Below are 15,967 nucleotides of genomic sequence, written 5' to 3'. Positions count from 1 at the left end.
CATCACTGGGTGAGCCACACTGGATCCAGGGTTCAGGGATGTTAGAACCCCTGAGAAATCCCACCTTTGTTTGATAGAAGGCTGCCGGCATGGTACTTGATAAGGAATAACAGGAGAGTAAAGCCCTTTCATCAGCCGCTATGTTATGGTAGTACCCTGCCATACCCATCCCGTTAAGATAACCAAAACAGAAATACAGTCTAACAGAAAAGAAAACATACTGAATTTTGGCAGGTCCCAGAACACTGCTTAGTTTTCTCTCTCCTCTCTTCATTGATGGCTTTACTTGGCACCAACGGCACCCACACCTGCATTGGAATTGGCAGGGGGCACTTGGAAAATGTTCACAGCCAGCATTCAGGAAGCAAACCCATTCATGCTATACTCCTTATCCTGCCTTCCATAAGGCCCCTTCCTCTGTTGAGGCCTTATCAGACTGTTTCTAACAGGTTCTCTATTGGGTGTGATTTGACCTGCCTGGTATGCCCAATAGGGCCTGTCTCTAGATGGGAGTGCCCCAGCATTTTACCTACTGCACCTGGCATTTTCCAGCAGGGACCTAGGTTAAGTTAACCTCAGGCTTATGCATTGCCTCACTGCCTATTTCAAGCAGGAGTGTTAACTGATCCCGATTCACTACTCTCCTTATTGGTATAGTTCCAGTGGGCCCTGCCTCTACTTTTTCCTTGCTTTTCCTCAAAATTAGAACTCTGTGGCTTCCTGAGTTTGGAATAAATGAATTCAAAGACTTTCATTTCACAGCACTAGAAACCAGCCTGCAGGCTCTTTCAGCCCCCAAACCTTGAGCATACCTTCATGAAGAATATCCTTCTACAGGTCTTGCCTCTATCACTCCCAGCTGCTTGGAGATTTGCAGCCTCAGAGGCCAGTGCTAGATCAGGAATGCTGCTGGGCCCAGCCTCTGACGTGTCTGCCAGCTGCACAGAGGAGTGGCAAATTCCCTCCTTGCCCCGGCCCAGGGACATCTCAAAGGGATCGGGATATTTCTCATCAGGGCTAGAGCCATCATCACTGGTCTTAGCATTACAGAGGATCAGGGACCGAGAGATGGACCGGAATTTTGCAGATTTCCTGCTCTTTCCAGAACGGCTGTGTGGCTCCATTCTCAGAGAGGCAGTAAAGCTGCCCTTCTTCCTTTCCTGATCTCGGGCCCTCGGCTGCTGGGTGGTGACAGGATTGGGCTTGGTTGCCACTTCATGTGTCCCTGGAAGAAAGAGGAAGCAGGGAGAAGCAATGTTACTTGATGCTGACAAGTGGAGTCCAGGAACTGAGCCATGAATGCCAGAGAGCTATGAGCAGGACAGATGGGGAAACTATCCTTTAACGTCACTGGCCCTGCAGGCTTGCCAGCTCCATAGGTCTCAGTTAATTCCGTGGTTAACGGCCCCTCTACCCCTAGGATCATGGAGGCCTGGCCCAAGAGCTGGCAGGTGTTCAGAGCCTCTCTTGTCCAAACCCTCATTCTACAACAGGGATACCGAGGCTCAGAGAAGGGGAGTGCAAACCCAAGGCCCCAAGGAACACTAGCAGTCCAGCTAGTAGTCACAGAATCATAGGCGAACTCTTAGCAATCACAGAGACCAGCGAGAGATGACAGATACCAGTGCTTTGAAACAGAAGTTTACAGGGAACTTGAGTATATAGAGCAGGTCAAAAGGGAGAGAGGGAAGAAAGGAGGGAGCGGGACTAAGCTCCACATGCTCCGTCCCCTATTACTACCCTTGGTGACCCCAGAATTTATGGAGCTCAGTCTGAAGACCAGTGGTATCTGGGGTCCTCGATTTACTGATGAAGAGCCCAAGACCTAGCCCAGCTGGGTGTCCTGTTAGCACTGGCCTGCCAGCACTGGCCTGCCAGGGCTGATGTGAGAGTAAAAGAAGGAGAAGCACGCGACGTGTCTGCCAAAAGGCTTAGCACCTAACAGCACGTGGCACACATGTGTGCCTTCCCTGGGCCCAATGTCACATGCTGGCCAGTGATCTTGGCAGCCAGGCCTGGGGTCTGCTGCTCCTTTACCTGTCCCCACTGGATCAAATTTTCATGGCCGGCTGGACAGAGACTGGCTTTCCATGCCAGGTCAACAGCTTCACTCTCAGCACAGCCCTGCCTAGCCCAGCTCAACTTCGCCAAGAGGCACCTCCCATGGATTCAGTTTCCATGAGGCAGGTGGCAAAAAGGGCCCTGGTGTTGCATCCAGAGAAGTTCTGACTCCAGCCCAAACCACAGAACAAATCCTGTTGCCAGAACAACAAATTGTGGGAAGCTCTTGGCCCATTGATACTGCTGTTTGTACCCATTCAGTATTGAATTAGGAAAGGCAGACCTTCCAACATTTCCTTACATAGAAAGCTTTTCACACATTCGCCCAAAAGAGAATTTCTCCTTAAAAGAAGACTGTTTTCCGACACCCAACTTTCTGTATTACCTCTTTAATTTTGTCAATTTATTCACCAACCATCCATAGCCACAAATAGGAATGCATAAGTTAATTAAAAATGAATGAAAGAATAAATACTTGATTGTGTGATATCTGAGATGGATGTGTGCCTAAGTATCAGGCACTGCTCTTGAATTGACTCAATGTTGGTCCATCTCACAAAGCACGCTCTTGCCAATAGTCCAAACTCTATACTCCATATCCTGTATCTCAAATGACAGTAAAACCTCACCCATAAATTAATCCAACTCTCTACCACGTTCCATGTTTGGTCACAGGTGACCAAGCCCTGCAGGAGACACCTCCACTCCTGAGCATATTGGTACCGCAAAACATTCACAGCCACCAACTGGGCCTCCAGCTCTGCCCAACGCTCATACTGTGGTTCCACGGTTAGCTTGATCCCCCATTCTCAATAAAGACTAGTATTTCAAAACTTCAGTCTCTTAAAATCTAGATTACCTTTCCCCTCACCGGAAGTAGAATTCATCACCTTCTACTTCATGGAGACATGAAAACCGTCAGATGCCAATTCCCCCAACTTTCTACCATCAAATCTACAAATCCACTTGCCATCTGTACACATCTGTACACACCCTTTGTAATATAATACACATTCGCCCTCCTACTGAGGACAACCCACCCAGCTGTTCTCCGGGCCCCACCCTCCAGTCTTTTCAGGTGTAATAGCAATAACAATAATAAAATCTAACTTTTTTTTAGTACTTGCTATGTACCAGGCACTGTTCTAAGTGCTTTACCATTTAGTCCTCACAAATCTATTGTAGGCTCTGTATCAATCCTCATTTTACAGAAGAGGTAGCTGAAGCACGGAGAGGTTAAGTAACTTTCTCAAGATCACATAGCTAAAGCTCAGAGAAGACAAGAATTAAATCAGGCAGTCTGACTCTGGAGCCTGCACCCTTTATCATGGAGCCTGCACCCTATCATTGGTTATTATTATTTCCTCTCTCACCTTTAGCCTCAATCTCTTCCTGTGTACTGGATCTTTATCATCAGCATGTAAACACTCATGTATTTTCCACCTTTAAAAAATAGAACTGTTGACGCCATAGCCTCCTCCTGTCCCCTGCTTCTCTTTGATCCCCTTCATGTCTTGAACCAATGTTCTACACCCTGTACTTTCTCACCTCGCGTTCACCTCTTCTTTGAGCCTGAGTCCTCAGAGTCTGCTTCTTTCTCCCTAAAACCATGGACATTCTGTTTTATCATTTCTGCGTTATTATGTGCCCCAAAGTCCCGAACCTCAAGTCCAGACGGTGTGATCTTCTTGGTTAAAACCTGCTTCCTTTTGAGAGGTTTTGTGAAGCAGAATATCAACGCTCAGATCTATTGGCTGAGAGATATACAGAATTCCAGCTTTTAGAGTAGTTTTTTATGTTTTTATTTTTTTCTCATTACTCACCTTTTCTTCCACATAACCAAACCCAGTGCCATCGAGTCGATTCCGACTCATAGTGACCCTATAAGCCAGAGTAGAAATGCCCCACAGAGTTTCCAAGGAGCACCTGGCGGATTCGAACTGCCAACCCTTTGGTTAGCAGCTGTAGCACTTAACCACTACGCCACCAGGGTTTCCAGATGTTCCCTTCAAATCCAAGTTGTAACCACCACTCTCCTTTCTGCCACCATCCCCCAAAACAGGCTCTCCCTTGCATTCTGCCAATCCACTTTCCCAGAGCTAGTGACTCCCAGCACCAGGGTTACTATAAATGTTAGCATAGCCAAACCTCTCCCATTTTCATCAGCCTCATTAGGACTCCCCACAGTTCACCTGGGACTCATGGAGAAGGAATTGTGTGTGTGTGTGTGTGCATATGTCTTTGTATGTGTGTTTCTATGTGCTTACCTATATGTCTGTGTGTACATGTGTCCGCATACATGTGTATTTGTGTGTGTTTCTGTGTGCTTGCCTATGTGTCTGTGTGTGCCTATGTGTGTGTGTGTGCCTATGTGTGTGTGTGTCTCTGTCTGCATGCATGTCTCTTTGTGTGGGTGTGTTTCTGTGTGTTTGTCTATGTGTCTGTATGTATGTGTATGTGTCTTTTTGCGTGCATTTCTGTTTGCCTATGTGTCTATATGTGTGTGTCTGCATGCATATGTGTCTTTGTGTGCATGTTTCTGTGTGTTTGCCTATGTGTCTGTGTGTATCTGTATATGTGTATGTGTTTGTGTCTACGTACATGTATGTGTGTTTGGTCACAGTCAGCACCGGTCCATTAGTCACTCGAGAGAGAAAGAGATAATCAGTTTTGTATTAAAATCACTCTGGACTTTTACTAGAAACCCTGGTGGCATAGTGGTTAAGTGCTATGGCTGCTAACCACAGGGTTGGCAGTTCGAATCCGCCAGGCACTCCTTGGAAACTCTATAGGGCAGTTCTACTCTGTCCTATAGGGTTGCTATGAGTCAGAATCAACTCGGCAGCACTGGGTTTGGTTTTTTTTTTGGTTTGGACTTTTACGGCTGCTAAACTGGGAGAGCAGTGTAAATACGGAATTGCTGAGGGTCCCCATGTGGAAAGGCCTGGCTGAGGGAGAAGCCAACACAGAGCAAGTGGAACTCACAGAGGTGGAGACAGAGATGGAGAGAAAGAGGAGACAAGGGAGAGGGGGCAAAGAGAAATAATGTGAGCAGCTGAGTCCAGATGAAATCATATGAGCACCTGGATCCAGCCATGCCTAAAGCCAGTTTTATCTATTCAGTGACATAAACCAATCAATTTCTTTTTTCACTTAAGAAATTCTTCCTGGAATAGTGGTTCTCTCTGATGCTGCTGGCATACAACTTGGAAAGCAGTGACATCCAAGAGCCAAGAGGATTTCGAAACTCTTTTTCATCCCACCCCAAGCCTAGGAGAGGAGCCAGTCACCCAAACTTCCCCATTCCCCTGACCAGTGCATGGCTCTGGTATAACAGCCTCGTGCTTTCTTGCTCCCAGATCACTGCCACAGCCTGAGTGGATTATTGGAGCGTGAATCTGGTTCCCTTTCCCTTCCACACCCTCTCCCACCCCACGATGACTATCACGGCAATGGCAACGTCATTCAGTGGGCATTTTCCAGGAATCAAACACTTGAGGTCCCTCAGGGCTGGGGGCAAGGTTGTATGCTTCACTTGGTGGAAAAGTTGGATGCGTGTAGGATTAGGGAGCTCAGAGGGATCCAATTCCTTGGTGGAAACTGTACTAATCCCAGTGGACCATTTGCAGGAGTGTCTGATAAGGACTGTCAGTTTTTTTTAAAACAAGCTTTTCCACAGGGACTGGTCACTTCTCACGTGGGGATGGTGGGGGCCATGGATGGGAGGTTGGCAGTACACAGGGGACAAGGTGTTAACCCTTTAGGTCAAGAGCAAAGAAAGTTTTCCAAATGAGCCTTGTCATCATGAAAAATGCAAAAAAGAAAGGCAACAATTGCTACAAGGCTGCAGCAGAGAAGGCAGAACTGGACTTCTGTGGAAGCCCACCTTTCCTCCAGGCCTGGCACAGAGAGAGAGAGAGAGAAGAGAGAATAATTGAAAACACAGCACCACGCTCACATGGATCAGCTTAGCTTCAGTAATTGTGCTTAGGACATTGGAACCAGCTATTGCTCCCTAATGGAACCAAATGTCAGCTGAGCTCGGGGGCAAGCCCGTACCCTTCTTCCATTCCAGCTGCCTTGGAAAGGTCGGGCCTAATGAGCTTTCTCTTCTTTTGCCCCAGGCTCCATGAGTAGTTGCCAAACTCATGCCAGATTTTCTCTTCCCCAGACGGAATACTAAACTGGGCTCAGCTACCACAGGATTATCTTACGGGTCTTCTCCAGAGGTTGCCTTGGTCAGCACAGCAAAAGGTTCCAACATGCTAAGCTGAAAGCATCAGCTGCTTCTACTTCCTAGCAGAAAACTCCCAAGGGTCTACTTTTCCCCCAGGAAACTGCTCTCCTACTCCCTGGAGGTCTCCCTTTCCCCCAAAACCATGAAAGTACTTTCTCTTTAGTTAGACCTTCCACAGGATGCTAGAAGTGAAAGGGGTCTCCCCATTACACACTTGAGTAGATTGTGCCCCAAAGAGGGACAAGAACTGACCACTCATTGCGGTTATTTAGTATGTGTTTGTCCGTGGCTCGGCTACCATCTGTACAGAAAACGCAGCACCAAAAAGATAGGGCTGAATTGCAAAGAAATCAATAGTTCCTTCCCTTTAAAGGAGTTTGAGAAACTTCCAGAGTCTGGGCTGGAGAGCAGGATCATTATGTCGTCCTTCCTTCTTTCCTTCTTCCTCTCTCTCTCTCTTCCTTTCTTTTCCTTTTTTCTTTTTCATTCAGCAAGCACTTCTTGAGATACTATGATGTATCCGTCACTACACTACAAAGTTAACTGACTAGAGGAGAGGCCACGGTATTTCCATCTGGATAAAATACACTTAATTCACTGGAGAACTTTGAGAGAGAAAATAACCACATGGAGAAAGAGGAGCTAGTTGGTAAAATGTGTTTCAAATTTCTGAATTCTCCAACAGTGTCCTATATCAAAGCCAAGTTTTAAAGTTTGGTCACTCTGGCCCAGGGGGTATTTTTTGTCTTGAAGCATGACTCACAGATAAGAAATGAAGGGAAGGAGTTTATGGCTCCTTGTCTTTCTAAAAGAGTATCTTTAAGAGGATTCTGTGGGACTTGCAGCTGGGACCAGTTATGTGTATATCTCTATTCACTGTGCACAGGACTAGAGAGACAGATGCCATAACCTCCCTGGGCCTCAGTTTTCCAACTGGTAAAATGGGTAGGTTGGGTTGAACTTAGTTGTTTTTTAATTGTGGTAAAAATAGATATAACAAGGCATTCGCCAACTCAACACTTTTTCCGTGTACAATTCAGTGACATTGATACCGTTCATCGTGTCACACTATTACCACTATGATTTTCCAAATGATGGCACCAGCCTTGACGGAAACTCATTGCGAATTCAGTCGTACTATACATCTATTGTCCTTCTTCCTCTACACGGTTACCTCCTTGAGGGGAGAGACTATATCTCATTAATTTTGTATCCCTAATGCCTGGCTGGAGCCCTGGTGGCACAGTGGTTAAGAGGTGGGCTGCTAACCAAAACTTTGGCAGTTCCAATCTACCAGGCACTCCTTGGAAACCCTATGGGGCAGTTCTACTCTGTCCTATAGGGTTGCTATGAGTCGGAATTGACTTGATGGCAACGGATTTGGTTTTTTGCTGTAGCTTGACACAGAGGCCGGGGCATTTCCATGTTCAACAAATGAATGAGGGACTGGATGAATGTCTCCAAGGGCCCTCCCACTAACCCTTCGGGCACCAGCAGAAGGTGAAACATTCTCAGAGAAAATTTTCCATCTAGAACCACAGAATGTAGGACTACAGGTAACTAGTGGCATCTAAGTGACAAGGATCCCCAGTGGGCTGCACCTGCTCCTGAGGAAAGTTCTAAAGGCATGGGCAAACCCCCAGGGGAGACCCTGACACAGACTGCTGTGCTTTCAGCAGCCCGAAGAATGACTCTAACTGATAAAAGCACAGGAGCAGATGGGGTCATCAGGATGCCTTCAGCAAGACCCATGCCCCTGGGACAGGATAAGCCAAGACAGAACTTTTCCCCTCAGTAAAGGCTGAAAATAGAATTTGTCTTAAGAAGGCTTTAGATCCATTCAAGTAAGGCACGTCCACCCACTCATAATTACTCTGGAGGGATTGGCTAAGGCTCAAACCAAAAAACCAAACCCAGTGCCATCAAGTCAATTCCGACTCATAGCGACCCTATAGGACAGAGTAGAACTGCCCCATAGAGTTGCCAAGGAGCACTTAGCGGATTCAAACTGCCAACCCTTTGGTTAGCAGCTGTAGCACCTAAACACTACGCCACCAGGCTCATTTCTTATTAAATCCCAGTGCTCACAGGAGGGCTTCACACACAGGAGACACTCAATACAAGTTTGTTGCAGAATGAAATAGTGAATTGCACAGAACTGCACACAAGGATGTTCATTCCAGAGTTGTGTGTGTGTGTGTGTGTGTTAAAAGAAATCGTTTGTAAAATATAGTTTCTAACTGGTTTTTGCCGTTATATAAGTAAGTTATGACTTTTGCATATTTATTTCATAAGTGGCAATCTTACAGATCTCTTGTTAATTCTAATAATTATTCAATCGATTTTGTTGAGTTTTCAATCATGCGATCTCTGAATGTTAATAAACTTGCCTCATTTTTAAATATTTGTAATCCATAAATTTATTTCATAATTTTACTGACTAGAGTTTCCAGAACATTAGTAATTAATGGTGGCAACAAAGGTTCTCTGCATCTTTTTCTAGACATTAATGGAAATTCCTCTAGTGTGTTTTCTGGAAGGTAAGACGTTGATTGCTATACTGAAATAAAATTACTTTATCATATTAACCATGTACCCTACTACTTGTAGGAGCCCTGGTGGCACAGTGGTTAAGCACTCAGCTGCTAACTGAAAAGTGGGCAGTTTGAACCCACCAGCTGCTCTGTGGGAGACAGATGTCGCAGTCTGCTTCTGCAAGGATTTAGAGCCTCGTAAACCCTCTGGGGAGCCTCCATCAGACTGAGTCCAGCACAACTAGATGGTGCCTGGCTACCACCACTGACTGCTCTAATAGGGATCACAGTAGAGGGTCCCGGACAGAGCTGGAGAAAAATGGAGAACAAAATTCTAACTCACACACACACACACCAAAAAAAAACAGACTTATTGGTCTGACAGAGGCTGGAAAAACCCCAAGAGTATGGCCCCTGGAGTCCCTTTTAACTCAGTACTGAAGTCACTCTTTTGAGGTTCACCCCTCAGCCAAAGATTAGACAGGCCCACAAAACAAATCAAGACTAAATGGGCACACCAGCCCAGGGGCAAGGACGAGAAGGCAAGGGAGGACAGGAAAGCTAGTAATGGAGAACTCAAGGTTGAGAAGGGGAGAGTATTGACATGTCATGGGGTTGACAAACAATGTCACAAAACAATGTGTATTAATTGTTGAACAAGAAACTAGTTTGCTCTGTAAACCTTCATCTAAAGTACAATAAAAATAAAAAAAGAAAAGATTGAGGCACTTTTATTGTTCTTTTAAGTACCATTGTGTAACTCTTTTAATAGAGAACCGAACTTAGTTGGCTAACATTCTGTTTAGGATTTTTGTATCTATATTCACAAACAGAAATCGTCATCTTGTTCTGTGCTGTCTTAGGTTACAACAGCACTTAAAAGGAATTTGGAGACTGGACATCTTTTCTTATTGTCTGAAATACCCAGTCCAATTATTTACTAAGTGGCTGATGTTCAAATCTACTTAACCTCTGGGACTCAGTTTTTTCATCTGTAAAATGGGAATAATAAGAATAGACACATCACAGCAACTTGTGATAATAAGTTGAAATAATGGATGTAAATCTCAGCATGGTTTGCTGGTAGTATTATTACTGCCACTATGGTCTTTACTATCAGTACTAATGAAAGCTAGAAATTCCTCTCTCGGTATCCTTTTGGCCACAACCCATGCATTTCGATATATGATGTTCTAATTGTTGTTTTAGAAAATGCTCTGTGATTGCAGTTTTGATTTCCAGTTTAAACTCTGTCCTTTAGAAGACTGCTTGTTATTGTTAATCTCATGTGGTTTAATTTCCAAGATTTAGTTTTGTTGTTCTTGTTAGCTTTTTATTAGAAAATTCTAGTTTAATTGAATCGTGGTCATAGGATGTGACCTGGACCCTTTTTATTTGTTGGAATGTATTGGGGCTTACTTTGTAAGCCGTTCCGTGACATGACTAAGCGTTGTAAGTGTTCTATGGACATTTGAAAAGAATGACTATTCTCTGTCTGGAGTTTCAAATATGTTTATATTCAGATATGATATTTGTTGTTGTTAGGTGCCATCCAGTCGGTTTTAATGCACAGCGACCCTACGTACAACAGAATGAAACACTGCCTGGTCTAACACCATCCTCATAATCATTATGTTTGAGCCCAGTGGTGCAGCCACTGTGTCAGTCCATCTCATTGAGAGTCTTCCTGGTTTTCGCTGATCCTCTACTTTACCAAGCATGATGTTCTTCTGCAGGGACTGGTCCCTCCTGATAACATGTCCAAAGTACATGAGACGAAGTCTCGTCATCCTCACTTCTAAGGAGCAGTCTGGCTGTACTTCTTCCAAGACAGATTTGTTCATTCTTCTGGCAGTCCATGGTATATTCAGTATTCTTCGCCAACACCATAATTCAAAGGCACCAATTCTTCTTCAGTCTTCCTTATTCATTGTCCAGCTTTTGCATGCATATGAACTGATTGAAAATACCGTAGATTGGGTCAGGTGAATCTTAGTCCTCAAAGTGACATCTTTGCTTTTTAACACTTGAAAGAGTTATAGTTAAAGTCTTTTGCAACAGATCTGCCCAAATATGATATTACAAATACATGTTGTTGTTGTTGGCTGCCGTCAAGTAGGTTCCAACTCATAGCGACCCCATGTACCACAGAATGAAACACTGCCCTGTCCTGTGCCATCCTCACAATTGTTGCATGCTTGAGCCCATTGTTGCAGCCACTATGTCAGTCCATCTTGTTGAGGGTCTTCCTTTTTCACTGACGCTCTATTTTGCCATGAGCATATGGTTTTTTTTTGTTGTTTTTTTGATGTCCTTCTCCAGGGACTGATCCCTCCTGATAACATGTCCAAAGTATGTGAGACATAGTCTCATCACTCTTGCTTCTAAGGAGCATTCTGGCTGCACTTCTTCCAAGACAGACTTGTTTATTCTTTTGGCTGTCTATGGTATATTCAATATTCTTTGCCAACACCACAATTCAAAGGCGTCAATTCTTTTTCACTCTTCATTATTCATTGACCAGCTTTCGTATGCATCTGAAGCGATTGAAAACACCATGGCTTAGGTCAGGCGCACCTTAGTCCTGAGGATGACATCTTTGCTTTTTAACACTTTAAAGATATGTCTTGCAGCCAATTTGCCCAATGCAATGCGTCTTTTGATTTCTTGACTGTGGCTTCCATTGGTGTTGGTTATGGATTCAAGTAAAATGAAATCCTTGACAACCTCAATCTTTTCTCTGTTTATCATGGTGCTGCTTATTTGTCTAGTTTTCAGGATTTTTCTTTTCTTTACCTTGAGGTGTAATCCATACTGAAGGCTGTGGTCTTTGATCTTCATCAGTAAGTGCTTCCCATCCTCTTCACTTTCAGCAAGTAAGGTTATGTCATCTGCATAACACAGGTTGTTAATGAGTCTTCCTCCTATCCTGATGCCCCATTCTTCTTCACATAGTCCTGCTTCTCGGATTATTTGCTAAGCATACAGCTTGAATAGGTACAGTGAAAGAATACAACCCTGACTCACACCTTTTCTGACTTTAAATCATGTGGTATCCCCTTGTTCTGTTTGAAGGACTGCCTCTTGATCCATGTGCAGATTCATCATGAGCACAATTAAGTGTTCTGGAATTCCCTTTCTCCACAATGTTATCCATAATTTGTTATGATCCACACAGTCGAGTCCCTTTGCATAGTCAATAAAACACAGGTAAACATCTTTCTGATATTCTCTGCTTTCAGCTAGGATTCATCTTACATCAGCAGTGATATCCCTGGTTCCATGTCCTCTTCTAAATCCAGCTTGAATTTCCGGCAGTTCCTTGTCAATATACTGCTGCAGCCCCTTTTGAATGATCTTCAGCAAAATTTTGCTTGTATGTGATATTAACGATATTGTTCAATAATGTCCACCATTTGGTTGGATCACCTTTCTTGGGAATAGGCATAAATATGGAGCTCTTCCAGTCAGTTGTCCAGGCAGTTGTCTTCCAGTTTTCTTGACATAAATGAGTGAGCACTTCCAGTGCTGCATCTGTTTGTTGAAACATCTCAATTGGCATTCCATCAATTCCCAGAGCCTTGTTTTTCACCAATGCCTTCAGTGCAGCTTGGACTTCTTCCTTTAGTACCGTCAGTTTCTGATCACATGCTACCTCTTGAAATGGTTGAACGTCAACCAATTCTTTTTGGTATAGTGACTCTCTGTATTCCTTCCATCTTCTTCTGATGCTTCCCACATCGTTTAATATTTTCTTCGTAGAATTCTTCTGTATTGCAACTCGAGGCTTGAATTTTTTCTTCAAGTCTTTCAGTTTAAGAAATACTGGACCTGTTCTTCTTTTTGGTTTTCTATCTCCTGGTCTTTGCACTTGTCATCGTAATACTTTGTCTTCTCGAGCTGCCCTTTGAAATCTTCTGTTCAGCTCTTTTACTTCATCAATTTTTCCTTTGGCTATAGCTACTCGACGTTCTGTATATATTCAATGTTCTAAGTCATAGAATTCAAAACCTCAAACTCTTTACTTATATTTTGTCTAATTAATCTAAACAAGCTTAGAGTAGTGTGCATCGAAATCTGACACCATATTTGTAGTATATTTCTAACGTCTTTTGTTTTACATATTTCAATGCCTTTGTCGGGCACATAAAATTTTCTGATTTTCATAGCTCCATTTTGGGCTTTTGGTTTTTTTAATCATTTTATAAAAAGTACTTCTTTGTCTATCTAATAGATGCCTCAATTTTTATTCTGTCTGATTGTTAGCATTGCCACTTTGCTTTCTTGTAATACATTTGCATGGTGTCTGCCCATTCCTTTATTTCTAGCTTTATGTGATTTCATTTTAAATGTGTCTCTTGAAAGATAGGTAATTGGATTGGGAGGAGGAGTTTGTTTCTTTAGGTTTTTGTTTCCTTTTTCTTAACTGAATCTGCAGGTCTTCCTTATATATATATAAAACCTACCTATACTGTTGCTATATAACTTTTTTTTTTTTTTAATACTGTTCCTATGAGTCAGAGTCTACTTGACGGCAACAGACTAAGGGTTCTTCTGACAAGTTTTGCTTTCTTTCTTTATATACCACCTTATTGTCATCTTTTCTTGCTTTTCAGTGGAGTTATTCACTCTTTCTTTTTCTTCTTAAGGAATTGGAGGTTACATATCTTGTTTTTATTTTACTAGTGGCTACATAAAGAATTTTTGAAAACTATGAGCATAGTTCATTCTACTATGACATACATGGGGTCACCATGAGTCAGAGTCAACCGGGTTTTGTTTTTTCTTTTTTTATTTGAGCCTACATTTTTCCTCCTCATCAGTGCAAAGGATGCCACAGTATTTAATCCTCCTCCCTACATAAGGTGAGAGGCTAGGAATACTCTTACTTCTGCCCTGAGTTCAACCTCTCAGCTCCTGGAATTCACAGCAAATGACTATTTTGAGTACAATATGTAATATCTCTCTCAAGATTATTTTTTATCACTTGTGTTTTTAAAAATTCTATGGAGCGATTTGAGAAGATGGCGGACTAGGCAGACGCTACCTCGGATCCCTCATACAACAAAGACACGGAAAAACAAGTGAATCGATCACATACATAACAATCTACGAAGCCTGAACCACAAAAACAGATTTAGAGACGGAGAACGAACTAATACGGGGAAGCAGCGATTGTTTCCAGAGCCTGGAGCCAGCGTACCAGTCAGGTACGGCACAAGCACAGAGACCTGCTCCACCCCCAATTTATATCAATAAATGCACACATACAAAAAGAAGAAAGAGCCAAAATCAGAGAACTGTCCCTACAACTTGAACAAATAGAAAGTGAGCAACAAAAGAACCCATCAGGCACCAGAAGAAAACAAATAATAAAAATTAGAGCTGAACTAAATGAATTAGAGAACAGAAAAACAATCGAAAGAATTAACAAAGCCAAAAGCTGGTTCTTTGAAAAAATTAACAAAATTGATAAACCATTGGCTAGACTGACTAAAGAAATACAGGAAAGGAAACAAATAGCCCGAATAAGAAATGAGAAGGACCACATCACAACAGAACCAAATGAAATTAAAAGGATCATTTCAGATTATTATGAAAAATTGTACTCTAACAAATTTGAAAACCTAGAAGAAATGGATGAATTCCTGGAAAAACACTACCTACCTAAACTAACACATTCAGAAGTAGAACAACTAAATAGACCCATAACAAAAAAAGAGATTGAAACGGTAATCAAAAAACTCCCAACAAAAAAAAGCCTTGGCCTGGACGGCTTCACTGCAGAGTTCTACCAAACTTTCAGAGAAGAGTTAACACCACTACTACTGAAGGTATTCCAAAGCATAGAAAATGACGGAATACTACCCAACTCATTCTATGAAGCCACCATCTCCCTGATACCAAAACCAGGTAAAGACATTACAAAAAAAGAAAATTATAGACCTATATCCCTCATGAACATTGATGCAAAAATCCTCAACAAAATTCTAGCCAATAGAATCCAACAACACATCAAAAAAATAATTCACCCTGATCAAGTGGGATTTATACCAGGTATGCAAGGCTGGTTTAATATCAGAAAAACCATTAATGTAATCCATCACATAAATAAAACAAAAGACAAAAACCACATGATCTTATCAATTGATGCAGAAAAGGCATTTGACAAAGTCCAACACCCATTCATGATAAAAACTCTTACCAAAATAGGAATTGAAGGAAAATTCCTCAACATAATAAAGGGCATCTATGCAAAGCCAACAGCCAATATCACTCTAAATGGAGAGAACCTGAAAGCATTTCCCTTGAGAACGGGAACCAGACAAGGATGCCCTTTATCACCGCTCTTATTCAACATCGTGTTGGAAGTCTTAGCCACGGCAATTAGGCTAGACAAAGAAATAAAAGGTATCCGGATTGGCAAGGAAGAAGTAAAGTTATCACTATTTGCAGATGACATGATTATATACACAGAAAACCCTAAGAAATCCTCCAGAAAACTACTGAAACTAATAGAAGAGCTTGGCAGAGTCTCAGGTTATAAAATAAACATACAAAAATCACTTGGATTCCTCTACATCAACAAAAAGAACACCGAAGAGGAAATAACCAAATCAATACCATTCACAGTAGCCCCCAAGAAGATAAGATACTTAGGAATAAATCTTACCAAGGATGTAAAAGACCTATACAAAGAAAACTACAAAACTCTACTACAAGAAATTCAAAAGGACATACTTAAGTGGAAAAACATACCTTGCTCATGGATAGGAAGACTTAACATAGTAAAAATGTCTATTCTACCAAAAGCCATCTATACATTTAACGCACTTCCGATCCAAATTCCAATGTCATATTTTAAGGGGATAGAGAAACAAATCACCAATTTCATATGGAAGGGAAAGAAGCCACGGATAAGCAAAGCACTACTGAAAAAGAAGAAGAAAGTGGGAGGCCTCACCTTACCTGACTTCAGAACCTATTATACAGCCACAGTAGTCAAAACAGCCTGGTATTGGTACAACAACAGACACATAGACCAATGGAACAGAATTGAGAACCCAGACATAGATCCATCCACGTATGAGCAGCTGATATTTGACAAAGGACCAGTGTCAATTAACTGGGGAAA

The 15,967-nt window shown here is 42.5% G+C and overlaps 1 protein-coding gene across 3 annotated transcripts in view; it reads right to left on the bottom strand.

Annotated features, from left to right (window-relative positions):
* The window catches only part of IL16 (interleukin 16), a 134,873-nt gene that overhangs the window by 95,665 nt on the left and 23,241 nt on the right, over positions 1-15,967 (bottom strand). For 2 of the 3 annotated variants that reach the window (XM_049905270.1, XM_049905271.1), the window contains exon 2: positions 813-1,225. In XM_049905270.1, coding sequence (XP_049761227.1) covers positions 813-1,225 — 413 coding nt within the window. Of the gene's footprint in view, positions 1-812; positions 1,226-15,967 lie in introns of those variants that run through there. The other variant, XM_049905272.1, reaches the window with a different exon arrangement.

Source organism: Elephas maximus, chromosome 13 (genome assembly GCF_024166365.1).
Source record: "Elephas maximus indicus isolate mEleMax1 chromosome 13, mEleMax1 primary haplotype, whole genome shotgun sequence".
NCBI classification, from domain to species: Eukaryota; Metazoa; Chordata; class Mammalia; order Proboscidea; family Elephantidae; genus Elephas; species Elephas maximus.
Note: the sequence above shows the minus strand (reverse complement) of the source record. Positions and strands in the feature narration are given on the sequence as shown.